The sequence below is a fragment of the Pongo pygmaeus genome, chromosome 9 (assembly GCF_028885625.2).
Source record: "Pongo pygmaeus isolate AG05252 chromosome 9, NHGRI_mPonPyg2-v2.0_pri, whole genome shotgun sequence".
Lineage (NCBI taxonomy): Eukaryota > Metazoa > Chordata > Mammalia > Primates > Hominidae > Pongo > Pongo pygmaeus.
The window spans coordinates 77,722,493-77,737,815 of NC_072382.2; the positions used below are offsets into that span (position 1 = coordinate 77,722,493).

At 55.5% G+C, this 15,323-nt stretch overlaps 1 protein-coding gene across 1 annotated transcript; it reads left to right on the forward strand.

The window, feature by feature from the left end:
• The first annotated feature begins 257 nt into the window (after positions 1-257).
• Positions 258-15,104, forward strand: TSKU (tsukushi, small leucine rich proteoglycan). The gene is made up of 2 exons (XM_054439778.2): positions 258-400; positions 12,552-15,104. The coding sequence occupies exon 2, from the start codon at positions 12,560-12,562 to the stop codon at positions 13,619-13,621; it is 1,062 nt and encodes a 353-aa protein (XP_054295753.2). The 5' UTR covers positions 258-400; positions 12,552-12,559; the 3' UTR covers positions 13,622-15,104.
• Positions 15,105-15,323: the final 219 nt, after the last annotated feature.

Below are 15,323 nucleotides of genomic sequence, written 5' to 3' on the forward strand. Positions count from 1 at the left end.
CGGCGACCTCCAGATGTTCCCGACAGGGCGGCCATCTGCTTAGATTGCTGGGGCGCGCAGGGGGAGGGGGCAGGGATCCGGGATGCAGGAAGCTGTGAGCGAGGCCGACTAGAGGGGGCGGGAGCTGCGCACTTTTGAGACGCTCCCTAGAGTGGAACCCGGGCTCGGCTCAGGCTCCGCGGGCGGGGCGCGCCGAGAGAGGCTGGCACTTTGGTGACACTCCCTGAGCCGCCCCGCGGCCGGCCCGAGCCGCCACCCGGCGCCCGGCAGGAGGGGGAGCCTGGCTGCGGGCGGGGACCGGGGGGCGGGCCGCGCCGCGCGGAGAAAAGCGCCGGCCGGAGGGCCCGCGGCCGGGCCGCCGGGGTGAGCGTGCCGAGGCGGCTGCGGCGCAGGCTTCCAGGTGAGTGCAGGTCCCCGGGCGGGGCGAGAGTCCACGCTGCGATAGAAGATCCCGAGCCCCGGATCCTAGCCTCGCGGCCCCTTCGGCGGGCGGGCTGGGGACGCCGGGCGCAGGGGCGGGGCTGGGTCCCGCCGAGGCTCCTCAACTTTCGTCGGACGCCTAGGGCTGGGCGGGAGTGGGGAACGCCGACCCAGGGGAGAGGTCTTGCGGGAGACAAAGGCTCCACCCGGGGGCCGTGTAGGTCTTTGTGCGGACACGTGCATCTCACGTTTGTGGGTCTTTGTGGATTTGCGGTCGGGGACGCGCCGCTGCCGGTGCCTTTGTGTGTCCGTGGCTTTGCGCGGCTGCTTTGCGCCCGTGTCCACGTTTGCGGGCCTGCGCTTGGCTGTGGGCGTCGGTGGGCGCGTCGCGTGTGTCCGCGTACGTGGTCGGTGCCTGCCGACGTGTCTGGGCTGGGTGTCCGCAGAGGGTGTGCGCACCGAGAGCCCAACGCCGCCCCACCCCGCCGCTCCCCGGCTGTCCACTCGGGCCCACGACTTGGCTCCAAACTTTTCTCCCGGTTCCTCGGGCAACAGCCCCAGTCCTCCCCACCGCTACCCGGCCGGGGGCGCAGACAGCCCTCCCCCTCTCCCTCCTGAGGTCTCGGGACCGCAAGGGGCTGCGATGGGATTGGTGGTCGGGGGATCGGCAGCGCCTGGGGACTGGCCGGGCAGGCGCTGGGCGGAGCGTGCGGACTCCCCCTCAGACCCCGGCTGGGAGGAGGAGGCGAGCGGTGGGTCCCGGGCTCCGGCCCTGGCCTGGGGAGAGGAAGGGACAGGGCGGCTGGCGTTGCCCTCCCCGCGCTTCTTGGAAAGAGTGTGACCCAGAGAGTTGTGACTGTTTGGTGGGGATTTGAGACCCACTCTCCGTTTGCAGCCGGCCCCCGGGGTAGGGGGACCAACCCTCCGACCCGGTAGGGGAGAGGGCGACTGCCAGTCCAGATCCGGGCATGCCCGAGGCGCCGGCTCGCAGGACCCGGAGCTGGGCTGGGGGCTGGGGGCAGTTGAAACACACAGGTTTCAACTGGGACGGCCACTGGCCCACTGTGCGGCGCTGGCAAGTTGCTCAGCTTCGCGGAGTGGCGGTCACTCTGGCACGGACAGGGCGAGAACTCCCTCGCGGCTCGGGGCGTGCGGTGGGAATAACCCGCGCTGCTGGAGCCGGGCGGAGAGCAGCGCCAGCCCACACTTGGCCTGGCGAGGAGGTGACTCAAGACCTTCGATTCTTCTTTCATCTTTGTGCGCCCTGCCCTTCGGATAAGTCTAGACTTGCAGTGCCTGGGGCTGACCGGAGAGGGGGGGCTCAGAGCGGCAGGAGCCTGCTGGGCTTTTGAGCCTAAGCCGCAAAGATAACCCTAAACACCCTCCTCCCCACCGCTCACTCCAGTCTTTAACCTAGAACTTTGTCAGATGCTGCAGACATGATGGAAGGGCACAGGCCGCTAACCTGGGAGAGAAACAACTGTGGGCATTTTCCTTTCCCTCTCTGGCCTCAGTTTCCCTTCTGGAAGGGGAGGTATTGATAGCGTCTTCTGTTCTGGCTGACTGCTTCAGATCCCAGAACCCAGAAACACTTTGATGTTTAACCTACACCTCCATTCTGACTGACCTATTCCGAGGCACTACTTTGCTCCCCAGGAAGGCTGCAATGCAACCTCCACCTACCCTTCCTCCAACACCAGGAAAGGCAAAAGCTGATAAATGAGTCAAAAATGGAGAGGGAAGGGAGGGGGATTGACCTTTTCTCCTCTTACTTTTTAAATGACAGTTTGTGGTGGTAAAGTCCAGATCAGTCTTCTTCTTAATCATAACTCCTGGGTCAACACAGGGGATGCAGTTTTCAGAGCAAGGCTGGCCTGGGCACTGAGGACACTTCCCAAAGAGGGTTGGGTCCTCCCTGAAAGCCCCCTGGCCAAAGCAAGTCCTAAGAGGGGTTCTGTGGGAATAACCCGGAGGAGGGGCCTGACAGGAGGTTCCTCCTGCTCACGGTTTTGATGTCAGTGGGTACACAGGGGAGGCAGGAAGTATCTCCCACAAAAGGATCAGCGTGTGCAGGACCTGTGCATGAAAACAGCACAGGTGGTCAGCATGGTGGACCAGCAGAGGCAAGGTCTTGAGGGTGGTGAATTGGAATTGAACTTGAGGCTGGGAAGGCAGGGACCAAATCACCAAGGCCTTGAATGTCAGGCCGAGAAGTGGGATTTGAGCCTGTAGGCAATGGAGAGCTCCTGGAGGATTTAAACAGGCACAGCAGGGTGGGGTTGGTAATTCTATGAAACCCGTCTCTGGCTTGTGGGTGGTGCTGGAGGCCGGGAGACCAATCTGGAGGCCGAGTGATCCAGCCTCTTAGAGTCAAAAGGACCCGGATTTTACTCCCACCCCATTGCTTCCTACCTCTGTGGCCTGGGACAAGTAACTTATTTAAAATGTGAGGATACTAATTCTTGCTCCACTGATTTGGTGTATTAAATAAGATAATGAATTACATGTGCAAATAAATAAAAAGTGGTTTGTAGTGTGTATTACATTGTGCAGACATTCATTGGATTGCACTGACAATAGAAGGCAGAGACAGCATTGACTCTGGTCCTAAACCTGATTTCACCAGCGGGCAGAGCCCTAAGCATCCTGCAGGGTTGCACCAATTGTTATGTTCCCCACAAAGCAGAAGGGAGCTTTCTGTCCATGACATTTCATTAATCTGATTTATCACCTTCATGTGGCCAGGCTCATACAGGCAAGGAGGTAGACACAGATACGTAGATGGCCACAGAAGTGGGCCAGTACCTTGATGGGAGCAGCCCAAGGGCCATGGGAGCTCACAGCATGGGTGGCCTTTCCTGGATGAGCGGCAGGTTAGACTGGGAAAGCCTCACAGAGGAGGTGGCTTTTTGAATCAAATGTGTGAGAGTTTGCTGGTAGACAAAGAAGGGTATCTTTGCATCAGAGGGAACAATGTGTGCAAAAAGGCAGGTGGCTCTAGAAGACTCACAGGCCTCTAGACTAGAAAGCTGTCTCTGTGGGATGGGTTTTAAAGAGGGAGCTGTAGTAGGGTCCCAGACTTCTGTTGGGAAGTGCATTCTGGTGCCCAGCATGGCTGGCAGTTGGAGTCAGGCCAGGAGCGAGGCTGTTGCAGCAGGTCTCTTGAGCCTGACCTGGACAGGGGGAGGTGACTGCCCAGCTTAGGGATGAGGGAAAGGGAAGACAGTGACCCCACCTGCCCAGGGGGAGCTGCAAATTTGATGCCGAGCCCTCATTCTGTCACAGGCAACACAGCAGCTTTTGCCTGCTTTGGTCTCTGAGACCTTTCCAGCTCACCTTTCCCAGTCTCCTGGGAGTGCCTTGTCAGCACCTTGTAGCCACACTGGGATCCTGGATGGTATGTGGAGAGAGGATCCAGGGCCTCTGGGATGAATTGTGGATTCTTCTCCATCTTCAGCCGCTGCCTTGCCTCAGGATTTGCTGGTGTCACAGCACCTTTTTCTTCCCTGGTCCCTGAAATCACTCACTGGGGTCAGGAACCAACATTCAGTGAATACCAATGTGTGCCAGGCCAAGGTCTGGGTCTTCACTTTGCCTCATGTAATCATCACAGTGACCCGTTAGGACCAGCACTGGGATTATCACCATATTACAGACGAGGACTCAGAGGGGTGAGGGCACGAGCAAGCCTCAGAGCAGTGAAGGCCCTGTCGGGTTGGAACCCAGACTGCCTGGCTACAAAACCCTTGCCCTCTGCCCCATAGCGCCTTCTCATGTGTCCATGTACGCTGCCTCAGGTTGATGGGAACTTGAAAATCTTCAAGAAGAAGACATATTGGAAGGAGAAAATCCTATTGGGAGCCTTGCCCATCTCCCTGTAGATTATCCTCCTTGGGTAAGTTGCTAGGCTTACAGGTCCCTGGGATCATGTCATGGAGGAGGCCAGGTACTAGATGTCAGAATACCTGGGTCCTGGGTCCAGCCCCTGTCCTCTCTGGCTGTGTGACTCTGGACAGATCACAGAACCTCTCTGGACTTCTTAACACAGCTGTAAAGTAGATATGATACCATCTAACCTGCTGATCCTGCAGGGTGACTGAACAGATGGTAGTGGAGGAAGCATGGGAGAGGTTGAGAGGTGTCCTTTGGTGAGGTAGCGGTATTCTAGATGCTTGGTGCATCTTCACGTGGTGTCTGCTCTGTACCAGGCTCGGTGCTCAGCTTCAAGGGCATAAAAAGGAACCTAATCGCATCCCTGCCCACTGTAGGATAGACAGGTAAACATGTAAGTACAGTTCAGCATGACCAGGTCTAAGCTGTCTTGCACATGTGCTCATTTGTAAGCTGAGGCAGAGTGGATCTGGAGCTAAGACATCTGGGGTTAAGTCCGAGGTCCTCTCCTTCCCAGCTGAATAACATCCATTTCCGTGTCTGCAAAATAGGGACAGTATCCCCAGGGTCAAGGCTGTGGTGAGGCAGAAGTGAGATGCTGGTGGAGAGCACATGGTGGGCTGCTGTGTTTGTCCAGATGTGCTGCATTAGTGGGTCTGTTGCAAGAGCTGGCCCTCAGGGCTCCGGGAGTCTGGCCTTGAAATTCTTTCTGCCTTGCGTTTCCAGAGCTGACAAAGTGGTTGGAGGGCAGGACGTTTCTGAACCATCCACCTGGGGATTTCCTTGGCATCAGCTTGAGTGAGCTCATGACTGAGGGGAGCAGGGTGGGAGGCAGCTCTGCATTGAGGAACAGCCGATCGAGACAAAGGCCGGTCTCAGGGGGGTGCTAGGGCCCTGTGCCAGTGGGGCCCTGTGCCAACAGTGCCCTGTGGAAGTTGTCGAGGGCGGTGGAGGGAGCTGGAAAACTTTACAGACCAGAGATGCTGTAGTGCAGCACCAGGGTCAGGCAGCTGGGGCCAGGTGGGTTCAAGCTGGAACCCAACACCCAGAGAGCTGTCCTTATCAGCAGACACCAGGGAAGTGACTGGAGAATGTCATCACAGGCAGTCTCGGACCTGCTGTGCTCCTGGCGCTGCACTGGGAACTTGGGTGGGGAGGAACATGAAGGATCACATGGTGACTGCCTTCAGAAGGCTTAGCAAATCACCATCATTGTCTACCACACATTGAGTATTTGTGTAGCAGATAGTGAGTGGAATGCCTGCCATTCTGTCATTTAATCCTTTCAACAACCCTGTGTTCTTAGCCCTGTTGAGGACCCTCAGAGCGGGTCCCAAGACTTACCCAAGGCTAGTAGGTACAGAGCTAGGTTCACACCTGGTCTGGGTCTTGCGGTTGACCCGTTCCTCCTGCTCTTCCTCCACATACTCTCTAGGCCTGGCTCTGATCCCAGGTGGGGGAAAGAACACACAGGTAAAGTAGGCAGGGCACTGCCCCAAGCTGCTTACACATCAAGTAGGAAAACAGCAGGTAACTCACGGCAGAGAATTTACTGAAGGAGGCCTGTGGGTAGCCTGTGGGGTGAGAGGCCAGGAGGGAGGGGTGGCCCGGGGGCCTGAGTGGACAGAACAGGCTTTGTTTTGCTGGGAGCAGGCCGGGGCAGGCGGGATGGATGCATGCAGTTCTGGCAGTCACTTGAGGCATCAGGTCCTGGACCCTGCTCTGCCATTCCTTGCTGTCACCGCCCCTCTCTGGGCCCCAGTTGCCCATGATCCCCAAGGGGCCTTCCAGCTCCCAAGCCCTGGGATTCTCCAAGTTTGGAGATGTGTTAGCAGAGGCTGAGAGTTGTTCAAAGTCCATCAATGGAAGGCTGTTCTCACTTTGGCTGTCAAGGAGGGTTCAAATCCAGATGGGGGGCTGGGGACAGGTGGGAGGGGAGAAGAAGGTGGTGACAACTTGCCGGTGCCTTGTGCATGGGAGAACTTGATTTCTGTAGGTAAAAAGCAGAATCCAAGAGGTTTCTGATAAGGAGAGTGATGTGGCCAAAGTTGTTTTAGAGGTGTCTCATAGCAGTGTGTGCAGTGTCACCTGGGGAGACCTGCCTGGAGCCTGTTGGGGCCATACCATTTACTCTTTGTCCTTGCAGGCCATCAGCAAACTTAGAGTCACTGTGGATCTGGCCCTGTGGGCCCAACAATGCATGATTCATGGCCCCTGCACTGGAAGGCCTTACAGTATATCCCCCAAATCACAGATGGATGTGGTTTCTAAGCCCTTGTCCTCCTGTTCTTGTGATATAATCTGGTCAATCAGTGGATATCTTGTATCTGCAGGTCAAGATTTGGAAAAAAATGTTGAATCTTGACTGAAAGATCCCTTTCTCCCTCAGCCTTCTTTGGTGTCTACCAGTCTTCATTTCTCTTTCTCCTGGGGGTAGAGTACGGGTCCCAGAGGGAGGCAATGTGAATACTGTTACACAGATAAGAAAACCAAGGCTCAAAGAAACAAAGAAAACAGGGAATGTCACACAGATAGTGGCAGACCTGGGACTAGAGCCCCAGTCTCCTGGGTCCAAAGCTGGTGTTAGTGATCTTGTTATAAGTTGGTCTTCTGTTCTCATTGCTGGTCTGTAAGCCCCATGAGGACAGGGACCCTAGTATCTATCCCATCACCACCCACCCCCTCCTCCCTCCCGGCCTAGCCCAGTGCTTTGTATATACTTAGTAGAAATTTAGGATACGCTTTTGTTAAACTTTAAAATCCTGAAACTCTGGAGTTGGATTATCTAAACTGAACCTCTTACTGTGAAGCTGGAGAAACTGAGGCACAGAAGGGGGAAGAGACTTGTTCAGAGATGAAATGAGGACAGTCCATGGCAGAGCAGGCACTGAGACCTAGGGCTCCTGACAGTCCTGCAGGACTTCTCTTGTCACCAGGCACAGTTGCCCTGTCACCTCCCTGTCAGTGCCCCAGAGTGTGGGGAGGGAGGTAGTCGGTGACTGTGTCTCAGGGGGCTTCGTCTACCATTGGCTGCACATTTGTCAGCATCCTGGTGCTGTGCTGAGTGTTTCACAAGAGCGATCTCTAGCCCTTGCAGCAACTCCTTGAGGAAGGGATTAACTCCATTTTAACTCCCCATGACTTCTGATATGGTTTGGCTGTGCCCCCACCCAAATCTGAACTTGAATTGTATCTCCCAGAATTCCCATGTGTTGTGGGAGGGACCCAGTGGGAGGTAATTGAATGCAGGAAGCTTTTGCTTCCTCCTCATTGTGTCTTGCCACTGCCACGTAAGAAGTGCCTTTCACCCTCCGCCATGATTGTGAGACCTTCCCCGGCCACGTGGAACTGTTAAGTTCAATTAAACCTCTTTCTTTTATTTGTTGCCCAGTCGCGGGTATGTCTTTATCAGCAGCATGAAAAAGGACTAATACAGTAAATTGGTACCAGTAGAGTGGGGGGCATTGCTGAAAAGATACCCAAAAACATGGAAGCAACTTTGGACCTGGGTAACAAGCAGAGGTTGGAACAGTTTGGAGGGTTCAGAAGAAGACAGGAAAATGTGGGAAAGTTTGGAACTTCCTACAGACTTATCAAATGGCTTTGCCCAAAATCCTGATGGCAATATGGACAATAAAGTCCAGGCTGAGGTGGTCTCAGATGGAAATGAGGAACTTGTTGGGAACTGGAGCAAAGGTGACTCTTGTTATGTTTTAGCAAAGAGACAGCAGCAATTTGCTCCTGCCCTAGAGATTTGTGGAACTTTGAACTTGAGAGCGATGATTTAGGGTATTTGGCAGAAGAAATTTCTAAGCAGCAAAGCATTCAAGAGGTGACCTGGGTGCTGTTAAAGGCATTCCGTTCTATAAGGGAAGCAGAGCATAGAAGTTTGGAAAATTTGTAGCTTGACAATGCATTAGAAAAGAAAATCCCATTTTCTGAGGAGACATTTAAGCCGGCTGCAGAAATTTGCATAACTTACAGCCGAATGTTAATTCCCAAGACAATGGGGAAAATGTCTCCAGGGCATGTCAGAGTCCTTCAAGGCAGCCCTTCTCATCACAGGCCTGGAGGCGTAGGAGGAAAAAAATGGTTTCTCGGGCCAGGCCCAGGGTCTCCATGCTGTGTGCAGCCTAGGGACTTGGTGTCCTGTGTCCCAGATGCTCCAGCCGTGACTAAAAGGGGCCAAGGTACAGCTCAGCCATGGCTTCAGAGGGTGCAAGCCCCAAGACTTCACAGGTTCCAGAACCATCCATCATTCACTGACCTTGGGCAGGTGACCCATCTCTCTGAGCATCCACAGAAGGGGATAATTGTTCATTTTACAAAAGCCAAACCAAAGTTCAACACCACTTGGCAGCTTCCATGTGGTGTTGAGCCTGTGGGTACACAGAAGTCAAGAATTGAGGTTTGGGAACCTCTGCCTAGATTTCAGAAGATGTATGGAAACACCTGGATGCCCAGGCAAAAGTTTGCTGCAGGGGCAGGACCCTCATGGAGAACCTCTGCTAGGGCAGTGCATAAAGGAAATGTGGGGTTGGAGTAGAGTCCCTACTGGGGCACCACCTAGTGGAGCTGTTAGAAGAGGGGCACCGTCCTCTAGACTGCAGAATGGCAGATCCACCAACAGCTTGCACTGTGCACCTGGAAAAGCTGCAGACACTCAATGCCAGTCCGTGAAAGCAGCCAGAGAGGAGGCTGCACCCTGCAAAGCCACGGGGGTGGAGCTGCCCAAGACTGTGGGAACCCACCTCTTGCATCAACATGACTCAGATATGTGAGACATGGAGTCAAAGGAGATCATTTTGGAACTTTAAGATTTGACTGCCCTGCTGGATTTTGAACTTGCCTGGGGCCTGTAGCCCCTTTGTTTTGGCTAATTTCTTCCATGTGGAACAGCTGTATTTACCCAATGCCTGTACCCCCACTGTATCTAGGAAGTAACTAACTTGCTTTTGATTTTACAGGCTCATAGGTGGAAGGGACTTGTCTCAGATGAGACGTTGGACTGTGGACTTTTGGGTTAATACTGAAATGAGTTAAGACTTTGGGGGACTGTTGGGAAGGCATGATTGGTTTTGAAATGTGAGAACATGAGATTTGGGAGGGACCAGGGGCAGAATGATATGGTTTAGCTGTGCCCACACCCAAATCTCAACTTGAATTGTATCTCCCAGAATTCCCATGTGTTGTGGGAGGGACCCCGTGGGAGGTAATTGAATCATGGGGGCCAGTCTTTCCCGAGCTATTCTCATGATAGTGAATAAGTCTCACGAGATCTGATGGGTTTATCAGGGGTTTCAGCTTTTGCTTCCTCCTCATTCTCTCTTGCCGCCGCCATGTAAGAAGTGCCTTTTACCTTCCACCATGATAGTTAGACCTTCCCCAGCCATGTGGAATTGTAAGTCCAATTAAACCTCTTTCTTTTGTAAATTGCCCAGTCTTAGGTATGTCTTTATCAGCAGCATGAAAACAGACTAATACAACTTCCCAGAGTTGCACAGTGTAGCAAGTCACTCCTGCTAAAGATGGTCAGCCACCATCTTTTCTGATCCTCAGTTCCTCTGCTCTAAAATGGGGATGAGACTGCTGGCTCACAGAGTGACTGTGTGGACTAAATGAACGCATGTGCGTCCAGCACTAGCAGAGAGTGAGGACTGGCCCTGACTGTCACTGTCAGCACTTCCCACTGCAAATGCCCAGCCCCGCGCATAGGCCCAGCACACAGCAGGAACCCCGGGAGAGGTGTCCACTGTGCAGGGCTGAGCAAGGAACCTAGTCCAGTGCCCTGGGAGCATCTGCAGACAGTTACCTAGGTAACTCCTGCCCCTTTACATCGGGTGCCTCTTTACATCGGCTGTTACTAGCATTGCCTCAGTTCTGTATCTTCTGGCTGCTGGGTGATGACTGCACTGTGCATGTGCACAGCCCTTCACAGTTGGCAGTAAGGGTTAATCAACTTAGGTGAAGAGGGCAGGGCAGAAATTGCCACCCTGTAGCGCAGAGGACAAGGCTGAGGCTTAAAGAGGGGCAGCGCGAGGTCCCCTCTGGCGGGATAGCATTTGGGCCGTATTTTGAGCTGCTGGTTACGTAAGTGGGAGCTCATACGAGGCCATTTGGCATTTCACAGACCCCTTGTATAATCACCTCTGGGAATCAAAGGGTAATCTCGGGGCCTTTGTGGTGTTTGTTTAAACCCCAGGAAGGGTGGGTATGAATGAGCAGATCAGCTTAGCAGGGGAGGTGGGGCCTTTGGTGGTAATGAACCCTGCGGTGAGGCGCTCACCCAGGGGAACAAAGGGGGCCTGAAGCAACTTAATATTTTCCTTTTGGTTCCAGACATTGGAACACTCTGTCCTGCCTCAGCTGGGACCATGCCCAGGATGCACCTGGGCTGGATTTAATCCTGAAATTGGCCTCTACAAAAGAAAGGGGTGGGAGAGGAGGGGCCCACGTGGGGAGGGGGCAGGGGAGAAGAGTCCTACTTTTCCCTTCCCCTGGGCAAAGCCAGAGTGCAGATCAAGTGGCTAGCCCTTTAAAGTTTCATGCAGGGCTGCTAATGCAATCCTGCTGCTCTCTCCCCACCCATCTTCCAGTCTGGAAGGTGGGCAGGTCCCTGGCCTGTCTCCTCCCCCTCTCTCACCTCCTTCCTGAAGGCCAGAGGGAGGGACAGGCAGGAGGGCAGGGGGCCCAGAGCAGGGCCACCCAGACGAAGAGCCAGGCTAGAAGGAAGCTTAGTGCCTTCTGTCTCCCAGGCTGCTGAGGGGCCGCTGTGCAGGGCAGGGGTGACCACAGACTATCCAATTGGTCCAGTTAGAAACTCCCACTGCCCAACCCTCTCCTTCTCATGCTAGCACCACTGAGCACCACCATCCCAGGAGCTACAGTGGACGTGAACACAGGCTTTGAATCCAACAGCAGTGGGTGGTGTGACCATTAGATGTGACAACACGTATGTAGCGCCCGGCATCTGTGGCAGCCACCATTGTAATTGTACAGAGGGAACTGAGATCTGAGGAGGGAAACTGGCTCATGCCATAGCATGTCAGTGGGAAAAGCCCCTCCTGCACCCTGCCTCTCCACCAGCTACTCTGCCAGTCCTGCTGGAGGCAACGCGTATGAATATAGTAATTGGAGTACACCAGGCCTGGGTCCCATTCCGGCCCTGCATTTTACTAGTTTGGGATAAAGCCCTGTTCCCCTCTGAGCTTCTGTTTCTTCATCTGTATAATGGGGGAAGCAGCCTAACTGCCTGCCCGAGGTTAAAGGAAGAACCAAAGAGGTGTGTAGCTTAATCTGCTGGTGGCAAGGGGCAGAGTAAGGGGGAAAGAGGCTTGGGACAGGTGTCCCCAAAACCCATCTGGGAATCTGAATACCCACTTTGGACACCAGGATGCCCAATGAGAAGGGAAGTTCCTGCCCCTGGACGACAGGCTAGGGGGACAGGGCAGGTGGAGTACGGGTGCGGTGGGGCAGTCACTGCAGGCCCCATTGCAGGGAGGGAGCCCTGGTCTTGAAGGCCAGCCCCGGCCAGACCACAGGTGCTTTCTCTGTCAGTGTCCCCTCTAGTGCCACTCCACTCTGCTGTGTGGCTGTCCAAAAGTGTCTTAACCTAAGGCCCAGTTCCCTTTTGGTAAAACAGACAGATAATTTTTTACCTTGCAAGGTGGTTGTGAGGGTCAGATATGACCGTGCTGTGGGGCAGCCAGAACAGTGCCCGACGTGTAACACTTGCTCAGCAGAGAATGGGGCACCCCGGGCACACCCTACCCTCAGCCCTGTGGATGAGCCCTCACCCGGGGTCCAAGGTCTAGACCAACCCAGGGACTCTGGACCATCAGAGCTGGAAAGGCCAGCCCAAGAAACCGTCTAGTCTGGTAGGTTTCAAACTGGGTTTCCTAACATCCTAGGCAGGGATGGTGGGCAGAAGTAGAGGGCTTCAGGTCCCCCTCACTTCAGCCGGACCAGGCCCGCCTTCATCTGCTGCTCTTGTTTAAGAAAGGGGTCTGCTGCTTCTAGTTGAAAACTCACCACCTGGCCTCACGCCCCTTACCGTACAGATGGAAAGGCAGAGGCCAGAGAGGAACTGGGACTAGGAACTCTGGGGAGTGTTCCAGGAAGCATTCCAGGAGGTCGGGGTCTGTGACACCTTCCAACAGTGTCTAGACTGGGCTTATGTCCTGTGCGGTGGGTTTAGACCATCTGGTGCATTCATTCCTCACCTGTGGCTCTCTTTCTAGCCCCCACCATGCCGTGGCCCCTGCTGCTGCTGCTGGCCGTGAGTGGGGCCCAGACAACCCGGCCATGCTTCCCCGGGTGCCAATGCGAGGTGGAGACCTTCGGCCTTTTCGACAGCTTCAGCCTGACTCGGGTGGATTGTAGCGGCCTGGGCCCCCACATCATGCCAGTGTCCATCCCTCTGGACACAGCCCACTTGGACCTGTCCTCCAACCGGCTGGAGATGGTGAATGAGTCTGTGTTGGCGGGGCCGGGCTACACGACGCTGGCTGGCCTGGATCTCAGCCACAACCTGCTCACCAGCATCTCACCCACTGCCTTCTCCCGCCTTCGCTACCTGGAGTCGCTTGACCTCAGCCACAATGGCCTGACAGCCCTACCAGCCGAGAGCTTCACCAACTCACCCCTGAGCGACGTGAACCTTAGCCACAACCAGCTCCAGGAGGTCTCAGTGTCCGCCTTCACGACCCACAGTCAGGGCCGAGCACTACACGTGGACCTCTCCCACAACCTCATTCACCGCCTCGTGCCCCACCCCGCGAGGGCCGGCCTGCCTGCGCCCACCATTCAGAGCCTGAACCTGGCCTGGAACCGGCTCCATGCCGTGCCCAACCTCCGAGACTTGCCCCTGCGCTACCTGAGCCTAGATGGGAACCCTCTAGCTGTCATTGGTCCAGGTGCCTTCGCGGGGCTGGCAGGCCTTACACACCTGTCTCTGGCCAGCCTGCAGAGGCTCCCTGAGCTGGCACCCTATGGCTTTCGCGAGCTACCGGGCCTGCAGGTCCTGGACCTGTCGGGCAACCCCAAGCTCAACTGGGCAGGAGCTGAGGTGTTTTCAGGCCTGAGCTCCCTGCAGGAGCTGGACCTTTCGGGCACCAACCTGGTGCCCCTGCCTGAGGCGCTGCTCCTCCACCTCCCGGCACTGCAGAGCGTCAGCGTGGGCCAGGATGTGCAGTGCCGGCGCCTGGTGCGGGAGGGCGCCTACCCCCGGAGGCCTGGCTCCAGCCCCAAGGTGGCCCTGCACTGCGTAGACACCCGGGAATCTGCTGCCAGGGGCCCCAACATCTTGTGACAAATGGTGTGGCCCAGGGCCACATAACAGACTGCTGTCCTGGGCTGCCTCAGGTCCCGAGTAACTTATGTTCGATGTGCCAACACCAGTGGGGAGCTCGCAGGCCTATGTGGCAGTGTCACCGCAGGAGTTGTGGGCCTAGGAGAGGCTTTGGACCTGGGAGCCACACCTAGGAGCAAAGTCTCACCCATTTGTCTACGTTGCTTCCCCAAACCATGAGCAGAGGGACTTCGATGCCAAACCAGACTCGGGTCCCCTCCTGCTTCCTTTCCCCACTTATCCTCCAAGTGCCTTCCCTCATGCCTGGGCCAGCCTGACCCGCAATGGGCAGAGGGTGGGTGGGACCCCCTGCTGCAGGGCAGAGTTCAGGTCCACTGGGCTGAGTGTCCCCTTGGGCCTATGGCCCAGTCACTCAGGGGCATGAGTTTCTTTTCTAACATAGCCCTTTCTTTGCCATGAGGCCATGAGGCCCGCTTTATCGTTTTCTATTTCCCTAGAACCTTAATGATAGAAGGAATTGCAAAGAATCAAGTCCACCCTTCTCATGTGACAGATGGGGAAACTGAGGCCTTGAGAAGGAAAAAGGCTAATCTGAGTTACTACGGGCAGTAGCATGACTGGAGCACAGCCTCCTGCCTCCCAGCCCGGACCCAATGCACTTTCTTGTCTCCTCTAATAAGCCCCACCCTCCCCACCTGGGCTCCCCTTGCTGCCCTTGCCTGTTCCCCATTAGCACACGAGTAGCAGCAGCAGGACAGGCAAGAGACTCACAAGTGGGACTCTGGGCCTGGTGACCAGCTGTGCGGCATGGGCTAAGTCACTCTGCCCTTCAGAGCCTCTGGAAGCTTAGGGCATGTTGGTTCCAGCCTAGCCAGTTTCTCACCCTGGGTTGGGGTCCCCCAGCATCCAGACTGGAAACCTACCCATTTTCCCCTGAGCATCCTCTAGATGCTGCCCCAAGGAGTTGCTGCAGTTCTGGAGCCTCATCTGGCCGGGAGCTCCAGGGGGCCTCCTGGATTCAGTCCCCACTGGCCCTGAGCATGACAGCCCTTCTTACCCTCACAGGAATGCCATGAAAGGTGACAAGGTCTGCCCGACCCATGTCTATGCTCTACCCCCAGGGTAGCATCTCAGCTTCCGAACCCTGGGCTGTTTCCTTAGTCTTCATTTTATAAAAGTTGTTGCCTTTTTAATGGAGTGTCACTTTCAACCCGCCTCCCCTACCCCTGCTGGCCGGGGATGGAGACATGTCATTTGTAAAAGCAGAAAAAGATTGCATTTGTTCACTTTTGTAATATTGTCCTGGGCCTGTGTTGGGGTGTTGGGGGAAGCTGGGCATCAGTGGCCACGTGGGCATCAGGGGCTGGCCCCACAGAGACCCCACAGGGCAGTGAGCTCTGTCTTCCCCCACCTGCCTAGCCCATCATCTATCTGACTGGTCCTTGATTTAATAAACACTATAAAAAGTTCTTTGCTTTACTCAGCCAGTGTCCACTAGCAATCCCTGGGCTGGGCTCTGGGACCACAAAGATGAATCAGGTTAGGCCCTGCCCTGGGCAGCTTGTTCTCCCTGAAAAGCCTGATAATCTCAGGATTTGGGGAGTAAGGTGACGTGAAGGAGGGAGTTCCTGCACCCTGTCATCTCCCGTGGCCCTACCCCACTGTTCCTGCCACCCCAACTCCAGCCATAGCCATGAGCATG